The sequence below is a fragment of the Gadus chalcogrammus genome, chromosome 9 (assembly GCF_026213295.1).
Source record: "Gadus chalcogrammus isolate NIFS_2021 chromosome 9, NIFS_Gcha_1.0, whole genome shotgun sequence".
In the NCBI taxonomy this organism is placed as follows: domain Eukaryota; kingdom Metazoa; phylum Chordata; class Actinopteri; order Gadiformes; family Gadidae; genus Gadus; species Gadus chalcogrammus.
Window position 1 is genome coordinate 648,388 of NC_079420.1, and position 14,056 is coordinate 662,443.

Here is a 14,056-nt window from a genome sequence, read left to right on the forward strand (position 1 = left end):
TCCCCGTTGAAGCTCCACCATTGGCGGCACTGTCACCAACCGGTGCCAGATCCATAGTGCACATGAATGGATATCACTTTGCGGCACCTTTACCATGCATAACGAACATAGAAAGAAAACAAAAAAAACGGCCAAGAAAATATAATACCTGACCTCAACTTTATCCGAAATATTTGATTGGCTGCTAATGGTAGCTTTCGTAACATATATATATACATAAGTTTAAACATGTAGCCCATACGTGTTGATATTTTTATTAATGTATATAATTATCCACTTCTTGCCGAGTTGTTTTTTAATAGCTTGAATCACAGCAATAATGCTGTTGTATAAAATACAAATACTTCTGCCCACGTGCAGTACGGATCTGGGTAGGCAGAGTGTTCGGTTAAAACCACACAAAAAAACGAAATGAAATGAGGGGTGCTACTTGGACTATACTATGCTAACAACGGGGTGAAAATGGCAAACTTGCTAAGGCGAACACAACTTCAATTTCGCAATACAACGCAAAAGTGAAACAGGACCAACGTGTGATTTAAATAGTAGCGGTAGGCGACACAGGTGAACTTAATTGAGTGTTTAGGTGAATAACGCACTGTGATTGGCTGAGGGCAAAGAGCTCGAGACAAGAAAAGGGGATTAACGAGAAAATTAAAGCACTCCGATTATCAGGCGATTTATTATTTTGGATTGGGTTGTATGGCAATGTTATAATGGGATAGACTCCACGGCATATCATATGGATCGAACATGATTGGGAGTATAGTATAGTCTGTGCTCCGTCATCTCAAAACTTTGAAACCACACAGAAGTCGCTATAATGATCCTTAAGATGCGATGCGCCATCTCCGAATTCATTGGGGGGGGGTCTAGGCTTTTGGGCATTTCAAATTTGCAAGCAAGTTGCCAGCAGCCAGCGGCAGATCTAGAAACGTTCACTTATAGGTGGCAAAGGGGTGGAAGGAGGTGGTTGTTTGTAGTTGCATAGAGAGGTGGAAAAACAGATGATTCAGCCTATAAAGTAAGTAAGCCTTAGGAAAAGCCACGACTTTGGCTGCCTTTAGAAAAAAATAAAGCGTGTTTAAATGATAATAGTATTGAATGAAATATAATACTACTGTATTTTATCACTGCGTAAATTGCTGCTGCAGGCCCATGATTCACAAACGAAGTTGCCTTGGATAAAAGTATCAGCTATGATTAATTAGGAAATTGCACGATATTGGAACGGAAAATATATGGCTAAAGAGATACATTATGCATTTTTCCTAGGGCTTGTTCAACACAATATGGCCTTTTGTTCTATAGTTGCATGCGTTATGCTCATGGTTGTCAGGTACACCATACACCATGTCACCTGAGATTAAATGAAAGATGAAAATGTCAAGACATTTGTTTTTTTAATAGAAAATCTGTCGATTACAAAATGGAAACAATTGAAAATCAATGAAAGTATATCAAAAAGTAATTGTAGAAAATGTGTTATTAAATCAATTGAATTTGATATTTTGTCATTAAGTTGTAAACATTGGGTCATAATTGGTCATTACTAGTATCCAATGTTGCCTTGAAGACTCTGAAGTCTATACACTTACAATTTTTATCGTAAGATTAGAACAATATGAACAGCAGTTTATTGATCCATATCTTTTTTCAAATCAGCCAAATGAAGAACCTTCACCACATATGGGAATGGTATTGTTAGTCTGGAGAAAATCAGTAGTCTGGGCCAGAGATGACTCACAAGCCAAACAATATTAATCTCATCAGCAAATGAAAAAGAGAAAAGAAGCTAAGAGTGAAGCTACAGAGATATTCGTGGGGAAAGTGTGCCACCTAGTGAAGGCAGTTTAGAAAGGCGATGCATGGATATTGACTTTATCTATCTCAAATACTAGTCACCGTTTATATAGGTGGATTTTTGGAATTGCAAATTCCAGAGATGTCAAGCAATGCCGTTGTTCAGAGTGAACGGGACCTTGATCTCCCACCATCATCATCTGCCACATCTTGTCCACACACACACACACACACACACACACACACACACACACACACACACACACACACACACACACACACACACACACACACACACACACACACACACACACACACACTCTCTTTGATTGCGCTCGGTTCAGTATCTTGTGCCTGGCCGCCGCTCAGGCGGGCGTCTTCTTCTTGCACTCCACGGAGCAGAAGAGCTTGTCCTGCACGACCATGAAGCGCTCCCCCATCAGACACTTGGCGCAGCCGGAGCACTGGAAGCAACGGGGCTCGCCGTGCCAGTGGTAGTCCCCGTAGGACACACGCTGGGCCTCGGGCTCCAGCTGCTGCTGGCAGGAGACGCACCGCTGGAGCGAGAGGGAGCGAGAGGGTTGGGGGGGCGGGGGGGCGGGGGTTAGAGACGGCTGGACGCAGGACGTCCGATTCAACTCAAAGTCAAACAACTGTCAACAAACTTCATTTGTGGTCAGGCACATACAAGCAGGACATACTTCAACAATAGAGTTAGTCATCATGTAGGAGAATAAATCAATTCTTAAAAGCTAAAAAACCCTTGGGGTAGGGGTGGAGGTTAGGGTAGGGAGGATGAGTGTTGGTAGGGGAAGGTAAACAGGTTGAAGTCTGGACTGATGGGTTGGGTTAGGGTTAGGGTTAGTAGGGGGAGGTGTAAGTAGTTAGTAGTGTTAGTAGGGGGAGGTAAACAGGTTGAAGTCTGCAGTGATGGGTTGGGTTGGGTTGGGTTAGGGTTAGTAGGGGGAGGTGTTAGTAGTTAGTAGTGTTAGTAGGGGGAGGTAAACAGGTTGAAGTCTGCAGTGATGGGTTGGGTTGGGTTGGGGTTAGTAGGGGGAGGTGTTAGTAGTTAGTAGGGTTAGTAGGGGGAGGTAAACAGGTTGAAGTCTGGACTGATGGGTTGGGTTGGGGTTAGGGTTAGTAGGGGGAGGTGTTAGTAGTTAGTAGGGTTAGTAGGGGGAGGTAAACAGGTTGAAGTCTGCAGTGATGGGTTGGGTTGGGTTGGGGTTAGTAGGGGGAGGTGTTAGTAGTTAGTAGGGTTAGTAGGGGGAGGTAAACAGGTTGAAGTCTGGACTGATGGGTTGGGTTGGGGTTAGGGTTAGTAGGGGGAGGTGTTAGTAGTTAGTAGGGTTAGTAGGGGGAGGTAAACAGGTTGAAGTCTGCAGTGATGGGTTGGGTTGGGTTGGGGTTAGGGTTAGTAGGGGGAGGTGTTAGTAGTTAGTAGGGTTAGTAGGGGGAGGTAAACAGGTTGAAGTCTGCAGTGATGGGTTGGGTTGGGTTGGGGTTAGTAGGGGGAGGTGTTAGTAGTTAGTAGGGTTAGTAGGGGAAGGTAAACAGGTTGAAGTCTGGACTGATGGGTTGGGTTGGGGTTAGGGTTAGGGTTAGTAGGGGGAGGTGTTAGTAGTTAGTAGTGTTAGTAGGGGGAGGTAAACAGGTTGAAGTCTGCAGTGATGGGTTGGGTTGGGTTGGGGTTAGTAGGGGGAGGTGTTAGTAGTTAGTAGGGTTAGTAGGGGGAGGTAAACAGGTTGAAGTCTGGACTGATGGGTTGGGTTGGGGTTAGGGTTAGTAGGGGGAGGTGTTAGTAGTTAGTAGGGTTAGTAGGGGGAGGTAAACAGGTTGAAGTCTGCAGTGATGGGTTGGGTTGGGTTGGGGTTAGGGTTAGTAGGGGGAGGTGTTAGTAGTTAGTAGGGTTAGTAGGGGGAGGTAAACAGGTTGAAGTCTGCAGTGATGGGTTGGGTTGGGTTGGGGTTAGTAGGGGGAGGTGTTAGTAGTTAGTAGTGTTAGTAGGGGAAGGTAAACAGGTTGAAGTCTGCAGTGATGGGTTGGGTTGGGGTTAGGGTTAGTAGGGGGAGGTGTTAGTAGTTAGTAGGGTTAGTAGGGGGAGGTAAACAGGTTGAAGTCTGGACTGATGGGTTGGGTTGGGGTTAGGGTTAGTAGGGGGAGGTGTTAGTAGTTAGTAGTGTTAGTAGGGGGAGGTAAACAGGTTGAACTCTGGACTGATGGGTTGGGTTGGGCGACATAGGGGCGGACTGTTTTATTGCATTCAACAGACCGATTCAGACAAAGGGTCAGTCCATACGTGGGTTTGTTTAATGTGGTAAGGAAGTGAATATTGGGAGTGGGGAGATAAGATACCGATAAGGGTGTCTTGCTGATCCTTAATGATCCTTAATGTCTGATTAACTAAGATAATGAGTAACTAACTTTACAGCGATATATCAGAATGACCAGCTGTAAGGCTAGGATGGCCAGATACAGAAAACCTGACCCACGAAGCTATGGTATCATAAGCGGACAGAGAGAAAAACCAAGAAATGCTCAGAAAGTTAAACAAGCTATCAGACCTACATGTGCACACATACGTAAGGGATAATGTATAGACCACCGGTCATTATCGAAATGACCGGTGGTCTATACATTATCCCACTCATTACACGGCAACTTGCCGAAAAAATAACTTTACACAGTGTGTCCTTTTACAATTACCATTCATAGTTTTGATCAGCAGAGAATTAGTCTGTCAAAGACATTGACGTCGCTTAGCAACCGAATACGCTGGGGTTGATAAGTTACCGGACTAAAATCTCCTTTCCTTGACAGCGGTCATTATATGCTTAGCAACGGTCAAAAAAAGAATTCACTCCAGGAGTCGGGAAGGCCCATGTAAGTGAACGGAGCGTTCCACAGTATTGAGAAGAGCCGTGACACACACACACACACACACACACACACACACACACACACACACACACACACACACACACACACACACACACACACACACACACACACACACACACACACACACACACACACACACACACACACACACACACACACACACACACACGTACCACGCTGTAGGCGTTAATGTAGCAGGGTCTGCAGACGGGCTTGCCCTTCTCCATCACGTAGGTCTCCCCGGCCAGAACACAGTCGCACTCAAAGCAACAGAAGTGCTTCAAGTGCCAGTTCTGATCCTCGGCCTGCGTGTACTCGTTACTGAAGATCAGCTGTACATGAAAGACCACATACACACATACACAGGGAAACACACAAACGCATACAAATACACAGGGAAACACACACACAAATACACAGGCGAAACCAACAAACAATACACAGGGAAACACAAAGACACAAGGGAAAAGAGTCAAACAATGACTGAAGATCCTTGAACAGTAACACTTACAGCTCCATCCCAGGAAAAATAATATGGAATACAACAGCAGTCAAAAATTAACCATAACCCCAAACCTAATTTCAACCTTAAAGTGATAAGACAACCTGGTCTAAAAACCAATCACAAAGGGATGCACCAACTACTCACCTAACAAACATCTTATCAGGAAAGTGTCAAAAGGTATATTAGACGGATAATCCATAGACTGCAATGATGTGAAATGCAATGGATTTGATCGAGCGTGATTTTCTGATGCATAATGCACACCTTCATAGCCCTTTATGACATGACCAGAAGTAAATAAAAGGTTTGTGTTGTCCCGAACCCCCCCCCACCTCGTCACAGCCCCCGCAGCGGGGCTTCTCGCTGTCGCCATAGTGACGGCCGCAGTACAGCTTCCCCTTCTTCCAGAAGTAGATCATGTCGACCAGCAGCTCGCTGCACTTGCAGCAGACGAAGCAGGCTGGGTGCCACAGCTGGTCGTAGCCGGCGCGCTCAGCGTACACCGCCGGCTCGCCACGACGCATGGGCAGCTGGCAGTGGCTGCACGACTGGGGGGGAGGGAGGGAGGGAGGGAGGGAGACAGAGAGGGAGAGGGAGGGGCGGAGAGGGGTAGACAGAGCGAGAGTGAGCGAGAGCGAGAGAGAAGGTTGATCATTTGTGAGATCCAAACCAAGGGAGGCCCCCGACGCTCCTGCTCTGTCTGAGGGGAGGAGGCCAACGCTCCCCGGGGTACTCACAAAGCTCTGCTCCGCTGCGCCCACGTCTCCTCCAGGGACGCCCAGGGCTCCAGCCCCCGCAGCCTGGGCCACCTCTCCCAGCCCCGGGCCCCCCACGGACCCAGACCCAGGGGCCCCGTGCCCCCCAGGCCCATAGCCAGGGGCCCCGTGCCCCCCAGACCCAGGGGCCCCGTGCCCCCCAGACCCAGGGGCCCCGTGCCCCCCAGGCCCATAGCCAGGGGCCCCGTGCCCCCCAGACCCAGGGGCCCCGTGCCCCCCGGGCCCATAGCCAGGGGTCCCGTGCCCACCCGCCCCCGACCCGTAGGCTGAGTCTGCACCGGCTGGGGCCCCGTGCCCCCCAGACCCAGACCCAGGGGCCCCGTGCCCCCCAGGCCCATAGCCAGCACCCCCCCCGGCCCCCGCATGGGCCGGTCCTGAACCGGCCCCTGAAGCGGCAGCGCCGAACCCTCCCGCTCCCCCCGGCCCTACGACTCCCCCCGGCCCTCCCGGGCCCCCTGCCCCCCCGGGCCCCCCCGCCCCCCCCCCGGCCCGCAGCAGGGCCATCTCCTCGGGCAGCCGGACGTCGCCCATGCCCAGTGCGTCGTCCTTGTACTTGCGGACGTACTGCTCCATCAGCGCCACCTCGGCGGGGCTGAGCTCGTGGCACAGGGCGGGGTCCTGGTCGTGCTCCGGCAGCTGGACCGCCATCTGCTGCCGGCGGTACTCGGCGCCCTCTGAGCCCTTCACCGGACGCTTCTCCGGGGGCAGCAGCTCGATGTAGCGCACCGCCTGCAGAGTGGAGAGAGGACTCGGGGTGAGAGGTGCGCCCACAGACCCAGGCCGTCCCCTGAGCCTCACCTTAAGGCCCTAAGGTCCCCTGACATGCCGCCAGGTGTGGTGTGATTGGCCTTACTGCCCCTTATGACATCACAGGTGGGCGTGTCCACCCAGATGTGTGCTGATAGATCAGAGCACCGGCCTACCCAGTGGGCTGTAGCAAACGACGCTCATCTATCCGTCACACATCTAGGTGGTCATAAGGGGCCAATCACACTCACACCTGGTGGCACGTCATGGGACCTTTAATATCGCTGGAGTGCATCAGGAGAGCCAGACCATCGCGCACAAGGCAGGAGGCGCTGATACCAAGGCTAAGGATCGGCACACGGGATCTCTCTCACACACACACACACACACACACACACACACACACACACACACACACACACACACACACACACACACACACACACACACACACACACACACACACACACACACACACACGGGGTCTTACCATGTATTTAGTGGCCCCCGGGGGCGCCCACTCGTACGTCACAGACGAGGTGCCGGCGTTCACCGGCACGGCCACGCCCTTCACCGGGGTGATGGTGACCTTGGCGGGGGGGGCGGGGGCGGGGCACTTCCCAGACCGGCCAGGGGGGGCGGCTGCCGCCCCGGCAACGGCACCGGCACCGGCACCGGCACGGCCGCCGATCGGGCCGGACGCAGCGTTGGAGGGGGAGGAGGCGGAGGAGGAGGAGGAGGAGGAGGAGGCGCCGAAGGCGGGGCGCACCAGGGAAGAGGAGGCGGGGCTGAGCGTGGAGACGGCCGCCATGTTGCCCCTGTAGGTGGGCACGCCCTCCGTCTTCAGCTTGGCGATGAGCCCCGTGTACTTGGTGTCCTCGAACAGCCTGCCCACCTTCTTGCTCTCCTCCGACTCCATGTGCACGTTGTGGTCGGCCAGCCCACATTTGCAGTTGCGGCAGATCTTCCTGCGGACGAGGAAGATGGACAGAAGGAGGGGGGTGAGGTTCTGAGGGTGGGGCGGGGGTGGAGGTGTTAGGTGGTGTCTGAAGGAGGGGGTGAGGTTCTGAGGGTGGAGCGGGGGTGGAGGCGTTAGGTGGTGTCTGAAGGAGGGGGTGAGGTTCTGAGGGTGGAGCGGGGGTGGAGGCGTTAGGTGGTGTCTGCATCACCCAGACATCGTGGTGCTTCACGGTGATAGTTGGACCTCATTTTGTAACATCAGGTCATGACTTGTGCAGTCATTGAAACACTAACCCTTCATTTAGAGTATATTATAATATTTAACAATTATTCACCGAAGGCAAAGTGAATAGTGGTTACTCCCCACGATTCCTGGAGCCTGAGGTGAATTATTGTTACAATATTCTACACACTACTCCCAAAATAAAAAAATATAACACTTTTTGCCGGGATTTATTTGTCTATTTATTAGCGACGACCATCACGCAATATCCTGAGTTTGATCATGGGGTACTGCCCAATATCCCGAGAAGCGAACCAATCAAATTGCGCCATCTTAGGGGGTTCACGTGTAGCATTTACTAATAAGAAGTTAAGAACTAGAGGGATGAGGCAGGGAGGGGGACATTCAGGGTCACAGAGGAAGGGGGCATTCTTGTGGGACTGTAGGCTCTCCAACTGCTCTAACCTGCAAACCAATGTCCCTCCCTCCATCTCTGCTTTATAGACCACTCCCTACAATTCAGTGCTCAACCACAGGAGGGCGTGCAGCTCAAAGCCCTGCACCCCGTTTTTGAGGTTGGACCGGTCATGACATAATATGTCATGTCTAGCATACTTGCAACTGCAATATTGCTAACTGATGTGCTCATTGTGGTAAATGTTTATGATTAATTACATTTCACTTTAGAATCATTGGGTTCGTGGTAGTGTGAGCTCTTTTTGCTCTACCATATATGCAATCAATTATCTTTGTAACTTTTCTGCAAGTATGGGCCTACCTTGGGTCACACTTTAAAGCTGTGTTTTCTCTATTAACATGATTAAAATATGAACAAATGTTCTCCAGTTAAAACTTTTGCATTTCCATAAATCCTCAGCCCCTGGACAATATGACGGGCCAAATATAATAATCCTCTGACCATGGAAGAAGGTCAAAAGACTATGGGTTTATCATACTAATTTCAATGCAATAAGAAATACATTAAGAGTGTATATAGGCCCATAGGATTATGATGAGAAGACATGCCCTTAAATGATAAATAATGAGGTTGGAAGAGTTATTGAGAGAGGGCTGTGTAGCTTTACATGTTAGGACAGGTTGTGTTATGTGGGTTGTGTTATATGAGAGAGCAAGAGCGAGAGAGAAACACACATCTGTTAGCTTTCAATCCTGCTTGCAACAGATTTTAACCCTCCGATCCACAACCAGGCCTGGATGCCTTTATCTGCCTGCTCCCCGCTTCATGATTCTGATTATATGAAGGTCAGGACTGGGATCACACATATAAAAGATATGTTGAGATTCAGTCCGCTCTTTTACACAGAAAGGTAGTGTATTATGAGCTAAAAAGCTGTTTAATAACCTTTCACTGTAGTCGATATGGCCCAACCCTGCTTTACTGTAAAGGTCCCCTGACATGCCTCCAGGTGTGGTGTGATTAGCCGTTACAAGCCTTTTTGAAAATCGGTCCCTTATGACACCACATGTGGGCGTGTCCACCTAGATGTGTGCATGATAGATCAGTCTACCGGCCTACCCAGTGGACTGTAGCAAACACTGTTCATCTAACCGTCACACATCTAGGTGGACACGCAGATTTTCCAAAAGGCTTGTTACGGCCACACTCCTGGTGGCATGTCACGGGGCCTTTAACATGTGAGGGCCGGTGTGCCTGAGTTCATGTGCGTGTCTACTTGTGTGTGTGTGAGACTCACCTCCAGAAGTGCAGCTCGAAGCCCTCGCACTTCTCCTTGCACTTGAGGCAGGCAGCCCCCGCCCCAAAGTCATGACCCAGGGTCATCTGGTGGGAGAGGAGAGGAGAGGAGAGGAGGTTAGATGAGAGACCCATTCGATGGCCTCCATGCATGAAGCTGGACACATTATTTAATAGCCTCAGGGTTGGAGATCTTCTGTGACCCGTGCCCAGAGCCAGTACTTCATATTATAACTAAACAAACATACTCAGTTAAATATTAACATAATATGGAGGCTAAATTGTGCATCCTAATTATGGTTTGGATGCTTGGGCAGAGATGGTTTAGTAATGAAATGTAAGGTAACAGGATTGCTCTCTCGCTATATAATTGCTTATAGTCTACAACGCAGTAGTTCTTGGGTCCTTAGTTACTCTCTTGTGTCTGAAGAACGACCCTGACGAGGCATAGTTGGAGGAGTGCAAACTACCACATTATTCATATTGACAGTTCTTGGCGCGGCGGCCGCGATCCAATCCTCCAACATCTGTATCAATCCTCCAACATCTGTATCAATCCTCCAACATCTGGATCAATCCTCCAACATCTGGATCAATCCCTGCTGGGGCAGATCCTGAGCCGTCCCATCTGATCGTGACCATAAATGGTCATGTATCCCATGATGTCTGTCTGGCCCCCGCAACCCCGCCCTCTCTTAGCTCCCCTCGTGTCTGAGGGAGTCCTTTTGACCCACATTTCGTCCACTACTGAGGAATGCCCTTATAAGAGCATGGCTCATACAGCCCCCCCCCCCTCCTCCCATCTGTCAATAAAAACACAAATATACTAAAAAGCAAGGACCCCAAAAAACTATAACTTAATAAACTTAATAACTCAAATTGGTTAAAAAAAAGGTGGAAATGTACAAGAAGCTCTCATCCTAAGTTTCTACCAAGAATTAGTAAAACTGTAGCAGGAACCCATCTCTGTAGTCTTACCCATCTTAATAGTAACTGTTTCTCAGCAAGGCAACTCAAAAGAGTGAGATCCCTCTAACCTTCAGATGCTGGCCGGCTGCACCATTAGGTGATGAATATAAAGCCTGAGCCAACACATTCTCCACACTTCAGCCACGTTATGTCATCCCCCGCCCCTCCTGCCTGCTTTTAATAGTGAGTGTAATTTAAGGCTCAAATCTCAAGGAAGCATAAGCTATGACTAGACTGCTTTGTTGATCACTGCCATGTCTGCGACACAGCATTCAAAACAGGAACTACTCTGTACTCAGGAGTGGTTAGACCCCACCATGCCTATATTCTCCTTTTCATTTGACAAAGCTTACGGTCACTGTGCCTTGTCTGCGTCCCCCACGACAGCAAATCAACCAGAGTATATAATTGTGTGTGCTCATAAACAGTGGTTTTAAAACCAGCACTAATCTTCTGGTGTTATTGCCACTGGCTGTTGAGTACAATACAGAAGAAAACACCCATTAACCCTTTTAATGCAAATGTAAATGTTTGGATATCAGGAGATTGATGGAGTCGAACCATAACCCTCTCTGGATGTTTTGTTCTTCCACGGCAGAGTTTAAACTCAGTCCACTCCTCAAGGCAGGAGTGGACTGTGCAATAAACGGAGGTTGTACGGTCAGGTCACTAGTAAGTACAAAGAAGTTATTCACAGTGCTACTAGTTGCATTGAATGACACCAGAGTATTCTTACGATTCTTCAAAAGACAACAAAAAGGTTTTCATTGTAATGTGTATTTTTTCCCAAATTGCAGCAATCTTGCACGCTGTGTAGGACTATAATATATACTGGTATACCGTTTTAAAAAGGACCTGCAGAGCTCGGGTTCAAATGATAGTGTTTAGTGTCTGAGGTCTCCAACGACCAGATGAGCCATGATGTACTCTAAGCATTGAGCTCAAAGATTGCATAAACGTCATCATATTGAGCAAACATTGAGACGGATGACTAAAGACCGAAAATCTGTCACAAGGGTGGGTGTATGTGTGTGTTCGTGTATGTGAAAGTTTGTGTATGTGAACGTGTGTGTGTGTTCACTCTGAGGGAAATGCATTAATATAATGGGACAACCAAACTATGTCACACACTTTTATTATTAGAAAAAAAATAGGCTTATGCCTCACAAAATATGCAAACGCTATTCCTTCTCGTACTTCTTCGTATGAAGGTGATACGCATTTTTGCCTGCAGGAAAACGAGTGACTATTATGAAAATAACATTTGCTGTTGTTAAAACAGTACGCTGTTAGAACAAATCACGGGTTTCATATCGACCCCTAAGGAACCGCAACTGTGCCATTGAATGAAAAGCAGCGTAAGCTGCACTGCAGATAAAGGCAGTAAAGTCGCGACTCCGGACATTCCGTTTATAGAATGAGGTAAAATGTTATACCATGAAGGTGAATGGCGGTGAAACTATTTTCGATTTAAAAGTGTTTAACGCCACCTGCAACAACCCTGGCACATCTCCCAGGGCGTCACCGGATCCGTGTAGGTCGGTCAATGAAGGCGGGATACCCTACCTTTTTAACTTCTCTCTCGATCTCCATTCTTTCAGCTCGACCTCCTTACGAGTGGACCAAACACGGCGCTTATGTCGGAGGTACTGTCAAGAAAACATGCAATGACACAAAACTTTCGGGATGACACACAGCCCAGATCACACTCTCATTCCACTTCGGGCTTCCAGTCCGGTTCAATCTTCCTTCAACGTGGGAGGGGTAGATCACTTCCGCCTTTGGGGTTCTCTCAACTCCGGGCCAATAGAAAGTTAGATAGGGACAGTGGGGGGCCAATACAATGGAAGACAGCCAATCACCGTGTAGTAGGAGGAGTGTTCTGACGACTGAGGCCAACAAAGGCAGAGTCCAGTGGTTGACTTGTGCTTTGTAGATGAGACACACCTACAGAGCTGAGAGTGTGAGGACCGATGTTTGACCTTTTGATTGCATGCACGTGGACATAGTGTATTCAGGAAAAGGATCTGTGTGAAGGATCGACACACAAGCACGCACGCACACACACACTTAGGCAAATTAACTTACATAGTGACACATGTGAATAATGATCTTGCTGTGTGAGAGAGAGAGAGAGAGAGAGAGAGAGAGAGAGAGAGAGAGAGAGAGAGAGAGGTTCCCTCTTTGGCACCCTTTCAGTGAGCAGTGACATTGCGTTCTCCTCAGTCCGCTGCTTCGTCACCATCGTGGGGAAGGAAGTCAAGCAAGTGAGCAGGGATGCGGACCTTGACTTCCTCTCCTCGCCTTGTAGTCCACTCCCATATGAATACACCACTGTCTCACCCTGCCCTCTCAGACAATAGAGCGGATGTAATTATTGAACTTGCCCTTGAACACATGAGCGGCTGGCATTCAGTAGTCTCTTGTTGGCCATTGCCTGGCCCAAAGCAGCAAGACCACCTCTAGGTCTTCAGCATGCAGTTGATAGACGCGCTAAAAAGTCAAAGCTTGACCAACATTTGCTAAACCCTGCAAGGTGAGCTTTTATTTTGCTATTAGCGACGCATTCATTCATTCGAGGGTCCTGCGGTGAGCAGCATCATAGTCAGGCGGTCTTATGAAGATCATGTATGCAGTACAACATGGCCACTCTGGTCATCTATGTAGTAAAACAACATTCATATGATAGTGATGACAAAAAATTAAAAAGCTAAAGTAGCAAATGTATTTTTGGTGCATAAGATGAAACATAAAAAAAGAGATGCACAAAATATGAAGCAATATTTTGTGTCCAAATGTTTTTTTTACAAGGTCAACAGATTCAGATTCAAGTGTTTGAGATCAGCAGCAAAACAACATTTCCCTTCTCTGGACTGCTCGTCAGAAAAGGCAAGCAGATGAGAAATAATCACTTCAGGCTGTCGTACCTCGTGAGGAGATTACATTGACTGGACTAAATAATGAACTGGATGACTAGATAACAAACATGCTGAAGCAGAGGCCAGTTCATCACAGAGTTACCCAGACACCCTGTTGTCTGTGGCCATACAGGCTCACAGGAAGCAAAGCCTGCAATTTGAAGCAATGGGAGTTTATGTGTGCGTGTGTGTGTGTGTGTGTGTGTGTGTGTATGTGTGTGTGCGTGTGTGTGGGGGGGGGGGGGGGCGTTCAGGTCATAGGGAGATTTAGATTTTATTTTTGAACATGAACTTGACATCCTGTGAAGTAAGGAGCAGACAGCAGGTGTAGACCAAACCTCTCATATTATCTCTTGACCTTTTCCTGTACCCAAGTCTTATCAGCACTATTGCCTCATCGGGCTGCTTGTGGGCGTTGACCAGTCGTATCAGCCATCAGTTTGCTTTGCTCAAAAAAGGGAACACCTTTTTTTTTAATTCAGAACAAAATGTACTTAAATAATGCCAAATATACACATTATTAAAGAAAATAAATGACAT

General features: G+C 48.3%; 1 protein-coding gene across 1 annotated transcript; it reads right to left on the bottom strand.

Annotated features, from left to right (window-relative positions):
* Window positions 1-900: 900 nt before the first annotated feature.
* tes (testis derived transcript (3 LIM domains)) lies at window positions 901-12,369 on the bottom strand. Its single transcript, XM_056599320.1, has 7 exons — window positions 12,165-12,369; window positions 9,631-9,716; window positions 7,223-7,700; window positions 6,304-6,714; window positions 5,542-5,757; window positions 4,878-5,036; window positions 901-2,360 (listed from the first exon to the last, which is right to left on the bottom strand). Exons 1-7 carry the CDS (start codon window positions 12,189-12,191, stop codon window positions 2,169-2,171), a joined length of 1,569 nt encoding a protein of 522 aa, XP_056455295.1. The 5' UTR covers window positions 12,192-12,369; the 3' UTR covers window positions 901-2,168.
* Between the last annotated feature and the right edge of the window lie 1,687 nt (window positions 12,370-14,056).